Source organism: Copadichromis virginalis, linkage group LG19 (assembly GCF_057382275.1).
Source record: "Copadichromis virginalis isolate Kocher_CV1m ecotype Utaka linkage group LG19, C_Virginalis_male_GT1.1, whole genome shotgun sequence".
NCBI lineage: Eukaryota > Metazoa > Chordata > Actinopteri > Cichliformes > Cichlidae > Copadichromis > Copadichromis virginalis.
In genome coordinates, this window is record NC_140636.1 from 33118096 (window position 1) to 33137303 (window position 19208).

Here is a 19208-nt window from a genome sequence, read left to right on the forward strand (position 1 = left end):
CCTTCCTGATGAAAACCTATAATTGTGATTAAAGTTCTGTCTCTGATGCTTCTCTTTTGTGTGTCCTCATGTTATAAACCTTCTTATTGTACAGCCATTCTCACATTATACAGTCTAGTTTAAGCGAGTCACTCTTCTCAGTCATTCATGTAGAGAAAAATGACACATACACACTATACAATGATAATAATACCCACCGGTGGGATCTTGAGATTTGTGTGTCGTGCTCTAATTTTTGTTCCTCTATTTTTATGGTCGTCTCCCCCCCGCTGTCCCAGATGGAGCTCCAGGATGACGGTGTGATGCTGGGTCTAGACAGCAGCCTGGGGAAGGATATCGTGGGCATCATCAACAATGTCTTCCAGGCCCCGTGGGGTGGCTCACACACCTGCCAGAAGGATGAGAAGGCCCTAGAGTGCAGCCTGTGCCAATCCAGCATCCTGTGTTACCAGCTGGGCTGTGAGCTCCTGGAGAGGCTGACCCCCCGGGAAGAGATACGCCTGGTGGTGAGACACACAGCATGCATTTTTATGCATCAACTTTGAATTAACCTTGTGCATTTGGCAGGCAGGGCTTTGGAATGAGTGCATGTAGCTCCACGTGTCCCAAACCACAGCGCCAAAAACAACACTGTGTCAAATTGTGCTACCTTTGTTTTGGAGTAAACACACAACATAAAGCATGCCTTTCACTCAGCTCCAACAAGTCTCATTCCTCCACAGGAGCCCACAGATTGTTTGGAGGAAACCTTGCTTACCCCTCCACCAGATTTCTCCATCGGGGTGGAGAATGAAAGCAAGGAAGGAGACAACCCGAGTGGCACGCACACCGACAACCCCAGCAGCCAATCTCCTGATCACGCAGGTGTGTATCGATCAGTTCTGCTTAAAACTTGATGTTTAAATTAATAATACCTGCCAGATGAATACCAATCATCCTTTAAGGGTTAACTGGACTTTAACTTAACTGGATTTTGGACTTGATGTATATCTAAGCTAGTTGACGCTTGTGACTTTTGACTTCTACTAATACAGTTTAGCAGTTTAACAGTTTGATACCAAATCTGAGAAACAGTGATATACATGAAGCCATAGAAAATTTCAGAAACCCAGTGAGATATTGTGAGTATGCAGGAAGGCTTGGTAGATATTGTTTTTGATGGACAGAACAGGATGAGCTATTTCCTTGTTTTTTGCCACAGTACAGGCAAAATTAAAAGTTCAATTGTTTTTTCTCTTTCTTTCCAGCAATGAAGAATAACTCTGATAAGAAGTTCTCCTACCAGCAGCTCCCTGTGTCTTTGAAGCTCATATACACCATTCTGCAGGTGCTTGGTCTGAATAACTGCATATCAAATCAAAGACTAGAGGCATTCAAAAATGTTTCTTTCGATTTATTTGAGTGCATATGTGTTACACTGCGAGTCACACACGTCTTCTGCATTTTCAGGAAATGTCAAAGTTTGAGGAGCCTGATATTTTGTTCAACATGCTGAACTGCCTGAAGATCCTGTGTCTTCACGGAGAGTGTTTATACCTCGCCTGTAAGGATCACCCGCAGTTTCTGGCTTACATCCAGGAGAAGATGCTCATCCCTTGGTGTGTCCAGAGAACACTCCTCCTCATGCAGAAAAAACACTGAACTCATGCATGCTTTTGTTTACAGCTTTTAATTGTGCTAACTCCTTAAGTGACATTTGTGCTTCTGTCTCTTCTGTTTTCAGTCTGTGGTCGATGCTGAAATCAGAGTTTTGCCAGCTGGCTTCGTTGGCCGTGCCGCAGCTTCTCCACGCCCTGTCTTTGTCACACGGGGCAGACATCTTTTGGAATCTCATCAACACAAACTTCAACAGCAAAGACTGGAAAATACGATTTGAAGCCGGTGAGTCATAAAGTAACAGCGTTAAATTTCAGACTCCGTGTCTTCCTAGGATGGTCGCAGACAGTTTGCGGCTTCATGTGCAGATATGATCATCAAAAATGGATATCTTTGGCTTAATGGTTTGTCTTTGTGGTTGCGATTGTAAATGATGAGGATCGCCAGGAAGAGGAGAGGAGGATCTGCTTATATAATAGGCTTCCCAAACCACTGCCTGCCCACATCTCCCCTATGTGTTGCCATGGTTACCTTGGTACAGGCAGCAAAGAGGAATTGTGGGATTAATGAGGGTTTTTTTCACATTGTGATTAGCAGAGAGGAGCTATTTGCTCTGTCCAAGTAGTGAACTGATGCATCACAATGTCAGCTTGCGATGCTGTTGATCTGTGTCATGACCAATGAGCACTTCTAATGTTATTATATCCATTTAGTAGGGTAGAAATATTGGTATAAATCTACACATGCATGTAATATATTCCTAAATGAAGTCAACTAGTGTTCTGACTCACTGCACGGTCCCACACTCGCCCACACCGACACCTAGCACTCAACACCACATTGGCTAAGAGCTCATGGGTATAAGAGTGCAGCGTCTATTTTTAGATTTTAATCTGAGGAATGATAAGTAAATCACTTTATTTATTGAAAGCATCGCCTTTGCTAAAAAAAAGAAGCATTTGGTTTTACCACCACATTGTGCGAAGACAAATATTTAGTAAAACATTAACTCATCTCAGTCATCTTCCTCTGTGACCTCTGGGCTGATTCTGTTTATTGAATCATGGAATTATATGAAGACATCTGGCAGCTCACTTGCTCCGTCTTTGTCTGCAGCAGTAATTCATTTCTTTCTCTATTCTCACGAAATCCTCTCAGTCGAGAAGGTAGCAGTGCTGTGTCGTTTCCTGGACATTGGTGCAGTGACAAAAAACCACTTACTGAAGTATGCCTTGGCTCACGCTTTCTGTTGCTTCCTGGCCTCTGTGGAGGATGTCAACCCTGCTGTGGCCACCAGGGCCAGGCTGCTACTGGACACAATCAAGAGGCCATCCCTTCAGGTACTTTGCTCTTGTTTTTAGCAACAAAATTTCTGTTTATTTTTCGCGTGAAGGATAAATAAATTAAGCATTCTCACTAAGACAGGGTGTGTTGGTGTGCATTTAATTATAGTTTTGGTATTTATGTGTTGAAAGCTGTAAATTTTATTTATGGATTTTCTATGTAAAGGGATTGTACTTGTTGTGCATTTTTAGGGCTTATGCCTGTGTCTGGATTTCCAATTTGACACTGTGGTGAGAGATCGTCCCATTATTCTCAGTAAACTCCTACTCCTGCACTTTCTGAAGAAAGATATCCCCGCGCTTAGTTGGGAGTTTTTCGTCAACCGTTTTGAAACATTATCTCTGGAGGCTCAGCTGCACCTGGACTGCAACAAAGAGTTTCCCTTCCCTACTAGTATGTATCTGCCATGTCCCCATCCAGATGTTTTACACCTGTAAGAGAAGATTTACAACTTAACAGTGCTTCAAGTAAGCTTTGCAATCCTTGTTTCTTTGACAGCTATTACAGCTGTACGAACCAATGTAGCTAACCTCAGTGATACAGCAATGTGGAAGATACGACGGGCCCGTTTCGCGAGGAATCAGCAGAAGAGTGTGCGCTCCCTCCGTGACAGTGTAAAAGGAGGCACGGACGCCCAGTCTAAAAGAGCCTTTTCACTCCCTGAGTCACTGAGCAACCGACTACGTGAGTAGAAGACATCAGCTGTCAGGCTGTCAGTCTTATTTCTAACCTGTCTCAAAAAGTCTGTTGTTAAAAAGTGTTTGCAAATAGCATTTGAGACTTTTTTAAGTGCTTTGGCTCACATGCTATGACATAGAAGTCTATAAAAAAACAACTTTCTATTTGGAAAATGACCTGCCATTATAGATTCTGTCACAAAGTGATGATCATTGCCTTTTTAAAAAAAAAAGAATCCTTTTCTATTTGCAAATACTGTTTGACCAAGGTCCTGTTCCATTTTCCTAATGTTTCTCTCCTCACTTATATGTTCCCGACGCTCATTTCACTTAAATGTTTTATCTGTGGCTCTCCACAGAAGGCTGTCTGAGTTTCTGAGATACTCGTGCTGCCTTCAAACACAGGTTTATCTGGTTGATCCAAATGCCCTCAATCTTTATAACATTTGGATTTCACGCCCTTTAAATCAAAAGTATACGCGTCTCTTTGTGTGCGCATATGTGTTGGAAGATGATGAAGCTCAGACATGTGTCCTGTGCTACCTCCCATGTACGCTCTCCTAAATCTTGCTCTTCATATGTGGTTTTTAGCTCTAAGGCTTAGGAGGCAAGAGCTCTCTGCCCCGACACTGGGAGATATGATAGAGAAAGTCCTGCCAGGTAAATAACATTCCAAGTCTTCATCATATTGGAGAAAAAGTACAGTAAGACTTTCATGAAAACTATGTTCAAATATTAAATATTTAGTATTATACAGTATTATTGAAAATTCTCAACACAACCCTCATTTCCTTGTATTTTGCTTCTAAGGACCTGGACGGTCAATAATTTTTTAAAGTGCTCTTGAGCAATAGTTCTCCGGGCTTTCTGAAGGTCTTTCAAACGTTTGCTTTGAAAGATCTTTTACTCATTACCCTTGTACACGGCCATTTTTAGATGAATGTTTAGTTTTTTATATACAGTATGTTAAGCCACGTAACAATGGTCTATGAATCATTCAAGCATAAAAAAGACATGATGAACTAGTGTTGTGTCTACACATAACCAACAAATTAGCAAAGAACCAATTTTAAATTCTATCTTTAGGCACTTTGTTACCTGTAGCCTGGTGCAAAAACACCTAATTTGTTCCTATTTCTTTAGTTTAAACATGCAGAAAAGACTTGTTTAACTATGAGTAACTATGCCAAATTACACAAGAAGTGGATTTAGAATCAGTAGCAACGACTTATGGAGTGATGAATCCTTAACATGGTGAACATCTGTGGAGGAGGCGGGAGAGAGGTACAAGAGCCATCTGTAAAACATGGTGCCCTGTCATGGCTTGGGGTTCTATTTCAGCCAGTGGCGTTAGGGATCTTGTCAAAATTGATGGAATTATGAACACAGAAAAGTGTTGTCAGATTTGGATGCTCTGGAAAGCATCTGATTGGCAGCTTTATTTTCTGCATGGCGGTGATCCCAAAGATATTTGCAGTGCCGTAAAAGCATACCTGCATAGAAAAAACACACACAGTGGAACACATCCTGGACTTCAACATTATTGAAACGGTGTGGCATCATCTTGACAGAGAATGAAACAAAAGGCAGCCAACATCCAAAGAAGAGCTTTGAATGTCCTTCAAGAAGCCCGGAGAACTATTTGTGAAGACTACTTAAAACTTCCATAAGAGAGTTTAGACTGTGGTGGAGAATAAAGGTGGTCATACCAAATATTGAATTTCAAGCTTGTTAGAGTTTGACAAACTTTATTTCCATCTATATGACTTCACATATTTCAATAAGTCACTGTGCCTATTTTCTTTGCAAAATATAAAGAAATGAGCGGTGGCTGAAGAGTTTTGCACTTTATTGTACATAAAAAATAATGTTTGGTCTATAGTGGCAGTCATTGTTCTTTCATCCTACTTTCTGGGCTAAAGCAATCCTGACACGGAACGAAAAACTAGACAGTCTGTTGTGCGTTTACCCCATTTACATATTCCATGAACACATTGTAGTGATGTATGTATACAGCATGATAATGGCTCCAACTCTCTTGGCAGAGAAATGGACAGGATGAGCTGACACCCCTCCACCTCTGTGTTGTTATCCTCCCTGCTACCGCACCCCTACCCTCTCCCCATCTTATCTCCCTGTCTGCAGCACGTTTTCTCCCGCACTTTAACCCTGACGCTTCAGCCCCTCTTGCAGGCCAGACCCCTTCTCCCGAGGACGACACCATCATCAGAGACCTGCTCCCTGAGAACGCTGGCGTCGATCACCAGACGGTTCACCAGCTGATCATGGTCCTCATGAAATTTATGGCCAAAGACCAAAGCAGTGCTGAGGCAGATATTGGTAGTGCCAAGGCTTTCAACACAGTGAAGCGTCATCTGTATGTGCTGCTGGGGTATGATCAACAGGAAGGCTGTTTCATGATTGCACCTCAGAAGATGCGCACCTCCACCTGCTTCAACGCCTTCATCGCTGGCATTGCACAAGTAACTGAAATATAATCAAATATTTGCACCTGCATATTAGGCTTATTGCGAAAGAGTACCTGAACGTCGCAACTGCCAGTGAATTTAACTTATTTGCTCACAGGTACTGGACTACAATATCGGTTTGGGAAAGCAGCTGCTCCCTCTTGTGGTCCAGGTGTTGAAGTACTGCACATGTCCCCAGCTGAGGCACTATTTTCAGCAGCCTCCTCGTTGCTCCCTGTGGGCCCTTAAACCACACATTCGGCAGATGTGGCTCAAAGCACTTCTTGTTATCCTTTACAAGGTACTTAATATTTTTTATTGCATGAATAACTGTACATTGAGTCTGCTACATAATGCCACCTAACCTCTAAGATATTTCTTTTTATGTTTTCGTGACATATTTTCTTCAATCTTTTGTACAAAATGAGCTTACATTGTTTTTATGCACCATAGTACCCTTACAGAGATATGGATGGCAGTAAAGTAGTCCTCCATTTGATCCACATCACCATCAACACACTGAATGCACAGTATCACAGCTGTCGCCCCCATGCTACAGCAGGACCACTCTACAGTGACAACTCCAACATAAGCCGCTATAGCGAGAAAGAAAAAGGTGGGAAAAGTAGCAAATGCGTTGTCTGTATCAGCAGTAGATGATGATGATGATTAGAATATGATAATATGATATATGTCATAGATCGTTATGCTAGAATAGGAGGGAAAAGACATTGTTCAGTCAGGCAGATTATGACTTTTTAATGCTACATTAATGCAGCGCTCAAGTACATTTCACATATTTGTTCTCCACATTAGAAGAGGACAGTGTATTTGATGAGTCAGACGTCCATGACACGCCGACTGGTGCTGCTAACAAGGAGTCACAGACCTTCTTTGCTCGCCTGAAGAGAATTGGTGGCAGCAAGTCTGTGAAATACCAGCCGGTAGAGCTGAATGCCAAGAGAAGTAAGAGGCAGAGGCTTTCAATGTCAAGTGCGCTCTATATTAAGCAAATTGATTCAGTCTTTATCATACAATAATATTTTTTTGTGATTCGGTCTCATTTTCTTTCCTTGCGTCAGGTGAAATTGAGCTGTCAGAGTACCGTGAAGCTAGCGCCCTTCAGGATAGCATCCTGCACTGTGTGCGGGAGGAGAGCACCAGGAGAAAGAGGCTACAGGCAATCCACAAGCAGAAGTCTTTGGATATTTCCAACACGGATTCCATACTATTCAGTTTGGACGAACATCGGCGCAAGTCCTGCATTGATCGTTGCGACATGCAGGTGCCCCCTGTAGTCCTGCCCCCATCCTCTACTACTCCCCACAACAGGTATCATGGGATAGGATCCTCTGATGGCTCTTCAGTTCGGGTTGATCCCGTGGACCGACGGGGCTCTCGAGGTGGCCAGTCTGACATCTCCAAGCCCGTCATACCAGAGGTCCGGCTCAGCTGCATGGAGACTTTTGATGACAAAACAGATCAGGGCTCTTTAGAGGGATCAGCTCAGGGAAAGGACGATCAAGACCTGATTGACCTCTCCTCTGACTGCACCTCAATTCCAGAAAAGCATTCGCTGCTCTCCATGTCTGACAGCGACTCCTTGGTCTTTGAACCGCTACCACCTCTGAGGATTGTGGAAAGTGATGAGGAGTTTGATCTTAACACCATCATAGGCTCCAAGTTTAGTGGGAGTCCAAAAGTCTCAGCTTCTCCTGCAAGCAGCAACACTTTGCGACTGTCCCCTGTTGTTCAGGTGAGTGTGGAGGACTGCTCCACTGACAAAAAGACCCCAGAGCTTGTGGTGGGAGAGAGGTGCTCACAGCAGAAATTTGAAGGAAAGGAGCCTATCCGTGTGCCTCGCAGCACCTCTCTGGAGCTCCCTGACCGATCAGAGAACATCTCCCATGAAAGCCCCATGACCTTAAAGCAGAAGAGAGACCTGCTGAGAAAGTCCCCACATGTCCCTGTCACCTCGCTAGATGACACATGTGCGACCCCGGAAGAAATCAGGACTCTTATAGGACCCAGCACCAGTCCCTCTGGCAGGACTATCTTCCTTGACATCCCCGAAGACAAAGCGGAGCCGCCTTCCTCACCAGAGAAGAGCAAGAGCAACAGCAATGACGAAGAAGAAGGGGATGGAGATGATGAAGAGGAGGACGATATGGGCGACGAAGCAGACAGCGACCCCAAACCTGACAACGCAGATGAGAACGATGAAGCTGAGTTTAAAATCCAGATTGTTCCCCGACAGCGTAAACAGAGGAAGATAGCTGTGAGCGCCATCCAGAGGGAATACCTGGACATCTCGTTCAACACGTTCGACAAGCTGGGTGCTGAGCAGACCGCAGAAACAGGTAAAGAGAAAGGACACGTGAACAAAAACCAGAGCGTGCTGTTGTTGATTTCAAAAATGTCTTTTAAGAAAATCTTGTAAAATCTTATTTATTACTTTTTGTACAAGTCTGGTCAAAAGTGAATATTTTAAGAGATCAAACTATTGTAGAATAATTCCAGCTAAACTTAAAGCACTGTAGCTGATTTACTACACATAAGTTCTACTTTAAGCCAGAAAAAGACGATCCTGAGGTGTTGTCACAGTTTATTTATATTCGGCTGACTCACATCAGCTGTTTCTTAGTGACGTAAGCCTACAGAGATGCTGCCTAAACCAGCCATTTATAAATTAGCTTTGTACATTGCTCTACTTACAACTTTTAACTCTGAATATTATTCATTTATTATTTTATCTCTTTAGTTCCTTATTGTTGTTTTAAAAAAATCAATTTTCTTGCATTTCTTTTATTAATAAATGCTTATTTTGTCATCAGAGCGAAATGATCATCACTCATTACCAGAAATACTAACCACTCTTGCCATGCATTGCCCCTTTTCATGTTTTTGTGTGTGTGTGTGTGTGTGTGTGTACTTTTCCAATTATACAATGAGGTTTTAATGTAAAAGTAAAAGACTGAATCAGATTTTTATTGCACTTTAATTGCCCACATGGCACCAAATCATGCCTCTATTGAGATTATGTAACAACATGCTAAACTTCATATAAAAAATTTTTCTCTTAAATTATCACTTAAAAATGTTAGATATCTATGTATTGTATTACTGATTATTGTTGGAAGACTTCTGGTATATATTCTGATGCCTTGCAGATCACAAAGTTATGTCTACCCTGGAAAAGCCACGAGAATCTGCCTCAGCACCAACACTCGAAGCTGCTATACCTGAAACAAGTCATCGCTCTTCAGTGTCAAGTAGGAGCCAAAAACTCACTACATCATCTCCTCACCGACTTCAGTTAAATTGTTTTTTGTGTATTACTAGTGCGATGTCTAATATACCATAACCTATTATTTATATGTTTGTCTCTGATTCACTTTTTACAATTTTGTAATGGAGCTTGAAATATTAAATTAACATGACATAATATACATTTTTTAACAACACAGGAAAAAATACCAATATGTAATGTTTTAAGCTTTAATTTATAACTAGTGCAACTTGAATCTGTTATAATAATGGTTTAGTTAATCAGGACTAGGGCTAAATGACCTAAAGTCTAACCCTTATTGGTTAGACTGAAATGAGTTATACTGACAGTTAAAACCAGGTACTGTTTTCTTGTCTTTCTCTGACCTCTAGCTCAGTACCGGCAGGTGAAACGAGGCTCTCTGGGAGCTTTAACCATGAGCCAGCTTATGAAGAGACAGCTGGAGCATCAGTCCAGCGCACCACACAACATCTGCACCTGGGAGACGGGTCAGTCACTGTGGACATTTTTCAGTTATAACCTTTTGAGGAGACAGTGACATAATAACACATGCAAGAACACCAGACACCCACCAGAGTTAACTGAAATTAAAAGAAGAGGATAGTAAAACACCTCCTAATAGATGGTGATGTTTTTATATGTTTTTATAGCCATTACACTGAAAACTGACTATAAAATGTGATTCATCAAATTTACATCTTTTTTATTTAACTAATAAACTAACTAGTTATATTATTTTAGGAATGATGTAAGAGGAATGATGATGCAAGAGGGCTTTTAAATTACAATAAAAGCCCTCTTATGTACATGCCCTATTACAGGCAGTATTAGTACCCTCATTTGAAAATCTCTGTTTGAGCTAATCCTAATATATTTTCATTTAAATAAATACACTGAATCTAAACTTCAATCAAATTTCTTGTGTGCTACAAGGTGAAAAGGAAATGTTTTTTATGACTGATATTTTTCCATTGTAGGTCCTACGAAGACCAGTCTCCTCTCAGCACCGAGCACAGTCAGCATGTTCGTCCCTGCACCCGAGGAGTTCATTGACGAGCAGCCTACCACGATGTCTGACCGGTGAATCAATCACTTAGTAGCTATATCTATCAAGCTGTATTAAAGTCAAACTATTATTGATTTATTGGAGAATTGCAAATCTATTTGTACTGGTGCCAACAACAATAAAACCAGAAACTAACTTTTAGCCCAAGTGCTCGAGATCCTGTGACAGCAGAGATCACATTGTCTTTACATTATGTCCATGTGGTATAACTGCTATTTCAGGGTAAATGCTGCCACTATTTAACAGTAATGAACTAAAAGAGAACTGAAAAGGATTCAGAATGTCAGATTTTGTAGGAGCTTTGGAAAAATTCCTAAAATATTCCCATCAAAATTCCCTACAGAGCTAATTTTTGCAGCTTTTTATTTTAACTTGTTGAATTGGAATTATGCATCAGAGCTGGTCTCCGTCACGCCCTGGAGTTAAAAAGCAAAAGTTAAAAAGGGTGTCTGGAAAGAAGTGTTCTACACATTGCTTGTTGGCTTTGCAAGTGATGAAGCAGCAGCTGCAATCAGCCGATAGAAAGAAACAGCCGCACCCCTGTGTGGAAGCACTGGCTTTAACCTCATCACATCATTCACATTAAGAACCTGCAGTCCACCAGGCTGTAAAACACATTACAGAACTGAGTCATTCTCACATATTTATCGGTTCTTAAACCTTCTGCTGTTGATCTCAGTAAATTTAACAGGGTGGCTCCTTCCCTGTCTGGATATTTAAAGATGTTGGTAAAAGAGTAACAATGTTTTGAAGATGACTTTGCAGGAAAGCAGAAAAGTGCGTCTAAGCCATTTTCTTAGGGAAAAAGGTTTTTCCCTAAGTTTTGATAATTCTCTCTTCAAACATTTTGACATTATTTCATATTGAAGTTGAATGGCTCAGCTGGCCAAACAGCACTAAGTGGAAGTAGGAATTTATTCTTTTAATTTCTTTTTAAGTTTAATTTAAAAAAGTAAATTATTATTGTATTATTGTAAACACTGTGGTTACATTTTTAAGGACTGAACTTTCAATTCAATTTATATGGTGTCAATTTACAACAACAGTCGCCTCAAGGCGCATTATATTGTAAGTTAGACCCTACAATGACCCCCTGTGAGCTAGCACTTTGGGGACAGTGGGAAGGGAAAACTCCCTTTTAACAGTAAGAAACCTCTGGCAGAACCGGGCTCAGGGAGGGGCAGTCATCGGCCACAACTCGATTAGTTAAAGTTAATAAATGTGACACTTAAAGAATAAATATTCTAACAGGCTTCAGATGATTATACAGGATTGGAGGTGTTGAGGGCTGCTGTTACAGTGCTGCGTGCTCACATTAAACATGGTCAAAGTTTTATATAATGACTAGGTACAAAATAGCCAAAAGCTTAGGGCTCAGACTGCTCAAAGCACTCAATTTCACCCAGTTTTTTTTCTATCCTGATTTCAGAGAGAAGAGATATTCCTAATATGGTCATTCAATGCACACAGCTCTGGCTGTGAGCACTGATCAAGCAGTTTGTGAAGGGCAGCCAATCAGAAAAATGAGCTTAAAGAGAGGCGAGTTAAAACTGCTTGTTGCAGACTGTGGATGATTGAAGGGGCTGCAACAGACCGAGTACTAAACTTTAGATAGTGCAAAGCTTTTCTAGTGGAGTCGCAAAAAAACCTGAATCTTAAAATGAGCAAAATAGATCTGTTTTTATGCTAAATCTAGCCTGGTGTATTTCCGTGTGATGTCTCAGGTGTCGGGACTGTGCAGCTGTTCTGGAAGAATATGATGAGGAGACTCTCAGCCTCGCTGTGGTGGTTCTTTCCATGTTCATTCACCTCAGCCCGGATTTGGCTGCCCCTATGCTTCTTGACATCATGCAGTCTGTGGGCAGGTACAACAGCTCCAGTAACCATCCCTGCAATCTCCATCCACACAGCACTTCACCGTTAAATGAAGTTTCATAACTCACTCTTAGAGCTCATGCATAATTCATCTCTGAGTCCTAATCTGCTGCTTTGACTTCTCTCAGGTTGGCATCCAGTGGCAATTTTTCTGGACAAGCTGAGAGGTATGAGACATAAAAGCCATAACACCAATGTGTGCAGATGTTCACTGTGCTTATAGATGACTTTAATAGTATATGTCAAGTGTGACTGCCCTTCTAACACAGCCATTCTCCCTGCGATGTCCTGCAGTATGTTGATCCCAGGGAATGTAGCAGGTGTAGCCAAGCAGTTCCTGCGCTGTATGTTTCACCAGCTGGCTCCTAACGGCATCTTGCCCCAGCTCTTCCAGAGCAACATAAAAGGTCTGTTTAAAAACCTGAAAATTCAGCTTGAATTTGTCATAGAAAAGAAACTGAGCTTCACACTTTATTGTAATGTAGCTACTTTTAAACATTCAATCTAACATCACAAGTTCCCATTGTATAAACTGCTCCCTTCTTTTTCTTTTAACAGATGGAAGTTTTCTGAGAACACTTGCATCCTCGCTGATAGATTTCAATGAGCTCAGTTCTGTTGCTGCTCTCAACATGCTCCTCGAGGTGGGATTTTTTCTTCATGTTGATGTGTTGAGTCATTCAACCAGCAGGAGGAGCTCTTGTCAAAGCAAAAGATTTGATGTCGCCAGCTTCATGTGCAGCGTAGGCCCATCTTAAACATCACATCATCTGGGCATTTCAGGAAACCTGCTTTGATCTGCACTCCTCTGCTAGTTTATTGTACTGATATCTAAATAAAAATGGGCAAGATAAGAACCTACTGATGCACGCGCTCATCCGTGCAGTCATCTGTAGACTCAATACTTGAAATGTGCAATTCACTTGTATTTTTATTTTTTATTCCTATTTATTCTATTTATCCCCTTTGTATATTTTATTTATATTTGTCTCTGTATTTATATATGTGTGTGTGTGTGTGTGTGTGTATATGTATATATATATATATATATATATATATATATATATATAACAATTCTGTAACTGTAACTTCGGTCGTTGCTGTGCTTTTTGGAAGTCGAATTTCCCAGAGGAACCCACCCGAGGGATTAATAAAGTTCTATCTTATCTTATCTTATCTTATCTCTGTACTTCAGTGTCCTAAATCCACTGCTCTCATCATGAGCATTGTGACTGATCAGGAGTGAAATGATGGAAATATCTTCACTTATAGAATGTCATTATATAACCCCTTTTTATGGTTTATGCCTCCCTGCCTCCCAGGGCTTGAACAACAAAAAGAATCTTCCAGCAGGGGGCACAATGCTGCACTGCCTGGACAACATTGCCACCTTCATGGAGGCACTCCCCATGGACTCTCCCAGCAACCTGTGGACAACCATCTGCAACCAGTTCCAGACCTTCCTCACAAAACTGCCCTCTGTGCTTCCTCTGAAGGTAGATATCAACTCGTCCGAGTACTTAGTCATGGTCTTATGTGATTACTGTCGGAGGAAAACGCATCCAGCGGTGCACTCGTATGGTTCAAAAGGACAGAGTCTTAAAACTGTAATTGATTTGACTCTGACACTTTTACCTTGGAGGTCAAATTAGTGTGCAATCATTTGCAACCCTCACAAGCACAGGGGAGAGGTCAACATATTTTTCAATGTGTGTCTCATTAGTGTCCTATGGATTCCAGTTTAAGGATTATCATTTGCCTGCTGAAAATCCCAACAACAAATGCAACTCGGGTAAGTTCAAAGCAGAACGTCAGTGTCTCCTCTTTCTGCCCTTTAATAACTAACCTATTTCTACGTTTCTTCCATCACACAGAGTCTCCTGGAGCCCTTTTCCAAGCTGCTGAGCTTCGTCATCCAGTATGGAACATTCGGTCTCTCCTACCTTGTGGAGCTCTGTGGACTTTGTTACAAAGCCTTCAATAAGGTATTTTTGTGTGTCTGCAGCTTGTAAGAAGTCTTGAAAGAGTTAAACCCTTCAAACTAATCTGCAGTTTGCTGCTCTCTCACTCATCACTTTTTTTGGTGCTACACCTACTTCCCCGACACTCCAGTCAGCCTGAAATGTGGCCGTGTGTCACAGATGATTAAGTAGGCAATCAGCCAGTATTGATTAACATGATTAGTTGGTGTGCTAGGACCGAGGATGTATGGTGTGTTTCTCCGTGGCTGCCTGAGACGGCGATGGAGCCAGGGCTGTCTGCACTGTTCGGACAGATGAATCCTCAGTCCTCCACCACTGTCAGCACAGCGTGGTTTATGCCTCTTGTGGTATTGATTTTTTTTACAGCCGCTTTAATTCCTGACCTTATAATATCCTCATTTCAAAACTCAGAGTTGCTGTGAATGATTGCTTTTGGATCTTTACCCTCTGCCGTTTTTTTTTTTAATGGTAAGGTGAGGTGTCAGGGAAGAGCCGATTTTCAATAATTTGTTTCAACTCAGTTCAGTTTTGGAGGTCAGGTGTTAAGTACACACATTAGAGCTCTCTGGACCTACTAAAGTTGGTCACATCATGCATCACTTGTCACCTCTGCATCGCCCTGTATGATGAGGAGCCTTGTGGCTTAAGAACGGCCTTTTAATTTGCTATTTTCCAAACTTACATGCTCCATTAAGTTTTAATCACCAGAGTGCTGCATCCAGGTACGTGCATTAGCAAGCCACGCAGTGAGAACTGTCAGCTCTGCATTGTGCATGAGCAGAAGATCATGTGCTTGCTCCTAACATAAGCAAACATGACTACAAAAAGAAAGCGAGAGACAAACTGGAAGTCAGAAGATGACAGTGTGGTTTGTAAACAGGCAGCTGGGCTTTGTGTGGAAGGGATGAACAAAGAGAGCAGCCTGTCCTCCGGGAGGGAGAAGGCTGCCTGACAGCCTCATCTGAGCTGCCTGGGACTCTGGGAGGAGAGATCTGGACTGGCCTAAATCTACTCCTCGGCTTTCACTATTCTCCGTCTCCCCGGCTTTCCTCCCTCCCCTCTCGCTGCCTGTCCTTCCCCCTCTATTCAAGCTACAGAGTTTATGCTCTCCTCGCAGCATGAGTAAGGCAAAGTGATAATAGAAAAAGGCAGTCTTGCTGCATCAGTACATTTACTACACTCTCTATCTTCTCGCATCCAGGAGAGAGATAAGTTCTACATGTCCCGCATTGTGGTGTTAGAGCTCCTGCAGGCTCTCAAGTTCAAGTCTCCTCTGCCTGACACAAACTTGTTACTTCTGGTTCAGGTAAAAAAACAAAAATCTCTCTTATCCATCTCGGTTTACGAGAGCCAGAAAATCACAGCAATTCAATCTGACTGCAATTCTATAACTCCATGTGGATTTTGCCAGTTTGTTTGTGCAGATATCGGCACACGGCTAGCGGAATCCACCATCATCCAAAAGCACATGATCTCAACGCTGCCGGGGGTGAGACTTAAATCGTTGTGTGCTACACTGTCTTATTAAAATCAGGCTCATAAAACAGCAGGAAATATAGACAGGCTCCACTGTGATTCCTCCTAAAGGATAAACTGCTGTTTCTCTCTACAGTGCACGACGGCAGCAATGGAATGCATGCGGCAATATATAAGTGAGCTCTTGGACTTTATTGCAGATATGCACACACTAACCAAACTTAAAGTAAGTCTTCTGTGTGTGAGTTTACAATTTGGACATGTCTCATGTGGAGAGTTTTGTTTTTCATCCTTATCTTTTCTTCACTCCAAATCTGCTCTTCAGAGCCATATGAAGGCTTGTTGTCAGCCACTGCACGAGGACACCTTTGGGGGCAACCTGAAAGTGGGCTTGGCACAAGTCGCAGCCATGGAGATCAGCAAAGGCAATCACCGCGATAACAAAGCTGTTGTGCGTTATCTTCCCTGGCTTTATCATCCGCCATCCACCATGCAACAAGGGTAAAAATGATGAGACTAAGACTGACTGACTTAATAAGAAAAATGAATGGTGAAAGAAGAAATGCACACTGTGTTGTTAATTGATTTGTTGAACTCATTTTCATTTTTTTCTTTCTCTCTAGGCCAAAAGAATTCATTGAGTGCGTGTCCCACATTCGTCAGCTGTCCTGGCTTCTTTTGGGCTCCCTGACGCACTGTGCCCTGCACCAGGGCTCCACCTCCTGCATGCCCATCCCTCTCGACGCTGGCTCCCACATTGCAGACCATCTTATCGTCATCCTGATTGGCTTCCCAGAACAGTCGAAGGTCTGGCAGACACAAATCTCTTCAAATGATCACACTCAGATTTTTCCAGATGCGATTTGTGGCAACCACAATGGCCTTGTCAGTTTTGGTCTCGGTCCTTATCCTCAGACGTCGGTGCTGCACATGTGCTCCCTGTTCCACGCCTTCATGTTCGCCCAGCTGTGGACCATCTACTGCGAGCAGGCAGCCGCCGCTCCCTCCCTGCAGAACCAGAACCAGACAGAGTTTTCTTCCAGCGCCATCCTCACGGGCCTCGAGTTCTGGAGTCGGGTTACACCCAGCATCCTGCAGCTTATGGCCCACAATAAAGTTGTAAGTGCTGCGCGGTATCCTTTGCAAACATCCGTCTGAGACAGTCAGGACTGTCGCTGTGGAAGAATGGTGATTTTCTTCTTTTAATATTATGAGTAAACAGTAAATATGTTACATAAAATTAAGTCTATTTCATATTTGTCTCTCAGATGGTAGAGATGGTGTGTCTTCATGTCATTAGTTTAATGGAGGCCCTGCAGGAATGCAACTCAACCATCTTTGTCAAGGTTTGCTATAAGTCCAGTGTCCTTCCATGCAGACAGTGCTGTATATTCTCTCTGTAACATGCAGAATAATGCTTATTTATTCATCTCCATTTCTTTTTTCAGTTAATTCCTATGTGGCTACCCATGATTCAGTCAAATCTTAAGGTAAGTGGTTTTAAAAGGTGTTAATCATACAGATTAATGATAATTACTATTGATGATTTCAAACTGAAACACTATCATCTCTTCTTTTCGTCGTAAGCATCTGTCTGCAGGGCTGCAGTTGCGTCTTCAGGCCATCCAGAATAGGGTGAACCACCAGTGTCTGCAGGGCCAGATGTCCGGAGCCCCTCCGTTCGCCCTGCGCAAATGGCTGCAGTGCACCCAGTTCAAGATGGCTCAGGTGGAGATCCAGTCGTCTGAGGCTGCTTCACAGTTTTACCCCATGTGACCTGTTCTGTGGTCAGCTCTGCCTCACCTGGGTCCCTAGGCCTGCATGCATCTGCTCTGGCTGAAAGTGACTTTAAAAAAAAAAAAAAGGACTCTTATATAAAGTGATGCTGTGTGGGATTCGTTTGAAATGAATCATTTTTCAGAACCTTTAGTATATGTACAGTAAATCTATGCTATTTTAAAGTACTAACACTGGAGTTGGACTGTATAGAAGAACTGTGTTCGGTGCCCAATCTGTTGCATTTAACAGAATTGAAGAGTCAGACGACTGTAGAGGATTTCCACAGACCCATGTTAGTAATAGCAAGGGCCTGAAACCAAATGCTTGTTTAATCATAGATATGTTCACTCTGACATTCATAACCTATCACTTTTTAAGTTGCTTGGTTGCAAGCCGAATAATAAAAGTACAAGTTTTTCTAAACATCGAGACGCTTTGACATTTCAAATGAATTGCTGAGCCTTTAAAAATTCAAATATGACATTTTCTGCCCTTTGATGTCCTGACTGATGGGGAAAATGCCCAGCTTACCATAATGTGGACGGCGGAGAGATAAAATCAGCTCTGCTGGTTACTCCTCTGAGCGAAAAAAACCTCAGGTGTCTACGGGAAAACGACATGACATGCATTACCCAGCTCCCAGCTAAGATCCTTGTCAGGCTGTCAGTCATGCTGCCTTTTGCCATCACAGCTCAGATCGATCAGAGGCCAATCCGAGTTGCGGCAGCAGCTTTGTAACTCGATAACGTGGAGCCAGACATTGGAGGTAAACAAGACTATTTCGGTTTGCTCCCCCCTCACCCCCAAAGTGGAAAGACACCCCGCCTCCTCCTACTCCAGCCCTCCCTTCATTGGCAGCAGCGAAACAGATAGGCCCATGCATATACCAAGCAAACACAATTACCTTTGGCCTAATGTGGTTTGTTGTGATTAAGGATTTTTGTGAGGTCTAACTGTATTACCATGAAGCTCTTGTCTGAGAATAACAGATGACATGACAGCAGGCCCTGAAAACCGAACAGCACATTAATCTTTGTTTTGATCTTTTCTGCTGCAAGGATTTCATTATCAGGATTTAGCATGAATTAGATCTGCTGATATAGATGTATTCTGCGAGGAAAAATTAGCTTATCGGACCAAAATAAGTCACATTTGATCTGCGCATAAATTCTTTAAAATATTACTTTTTAGTCGCAGCTGGTATTGAAAGACCCATGTTGAGAGGTGTCTGCCAAATGAGTCACTAGTATAATGATATCACACAATGTGACTAATGAACACGCACTTACACACACGCGCGCACACTCCCCGGTGACCTCAAGCCAGCTGAATCAGGCTGCAGTGCCCCTTCTCATCAACCTCTAGCCATGGCTCATCAAAGAGGTCCTTTCCTGCTGCGCCTCTACGTGTGAGAGTGTGCATTAAAGTGATGTTAGCTACAGGTGTGTATGTGCGCATGTGTCCCTGCGTGTGTGCGTGCGTTTAATCAAGTCCCCCTTGCTCTGGGGTTGCATCTGTCAGCCACTGCCACCGTTGTGATCGTTTGAACTCGCAGCCCTTTCTGAAAGAACCTTTCTCATTAGCAGCAGCTTATGTAATCAGTGTCCCACAGGTATCCAGCACTTTCCCCACCCCTGCTTGCCGCCTGCCTGCCTG

The 19208-nt window shown here is 42.5% G+C and overlaps 1 protein-coding gene across 6 annotated transcripts in view; it reads left to right on the plus strand.

Annotated features, from left to right (window-relative positions):
- Nucleotides 1-17979, plus strand: part of unc79 (unc-79 homolog, NALCN channel complex subunit) — a 32701-nt gene extending 14722 nt beyond the window's left edge. For 4 of the 6 annotated variants that reach the window (XM_085440763.1, XM_085440764.1, XM_085440767.1 and 1 more), the window contains 33 exons: nt 279-506; nt 723-864; nt 1248-1327; nt 1450-1598; nt 1724-1881; nt 2755-2936; nt 3132-3333; nt 3439-3624; nt 4209-4277; nt 5763-6100; nt 6204-6386; nt 6539-6701; nt 6902-7051; nt 7168-8445; nt 9256-9357; nt 9746-9862; nt 10352-10454; nt 12165-12305; nt 12444-12482; nt 12610-12722; nt 12874-12959; nt 13638-13811; nt 14039-14107; nt 14190-14300; nt 15499-15603; nt 15709-15786; nt 15910-15999; nt 16099-16274; nt 16397-16580; nt 16689-16892; nt 17042-17119; nt 17222-17263; nt 17361-17979. In XM_085440763.1, coding sequence (XP_085296889.1) covers nt 279-506; nt 723-864; nt 1248-1327; nt 1450-1598; nt 1724-1881; nt 2755-2936; nt 3132-3333; nt 3439-3624; nt 4209-4277; nt 5763-6100; nt 6204-6386; nt 6539-6701; nt 6902-7051; nt 7168-8445; nt 9256-9357; nt 9746-9862; nt 10352-10454; nt 12165-12305; nt 12444-12482; nt 12610-12722; nt 12874-12959; nt 13638-13811; nt 14039-14107; nt 14190-14300; nt 15499-15603; nt 15709-15786; nt 15910-15999; nt 16099-16274; nt 16397-16580; nt 16689-16892; nt 17042-17119; nt 17222-17263; nt 17361-17549 — 5709 coding nt within the window. In that variant the 3' untranslated portion in view covers nt 17550-17979. The remainder of the gene's footprint in view (nt 1-278; nt 507-722; nt 865-1247; nt 1328-1449; nt 1599-1723; nt 1882-2754; nt 2937-3131; nt 3334-3438; nt 3625-4208; nt 4278-5762; nt 6101-6203; nt 6387-6538; nt 6702-6901; nt 7052-7167; nt 8446-9255; nt 9358-9745; nt 9863-10351; nt 10455-12164; nt 12306-12443; nt 12483-12609; nt 12723-12873; nt 12960-13637; nt 13812-14038; nt 14108-14189; nt 14301-15498; nt 15604-15708; nt 15787-15909; nt 16000-16098; nt 16275-16396; nt 16581-16688; nt 16893-17041; nt 17120-17221; nt 17264-17360) is intronic. The other 2 variants (XM_085440765.1, XM_085440766.1) reach the window with 2 other exon arrangements.
- The last annotated feature ends 1229 nt before the right edge of the window (nt 17980-19208 follow it).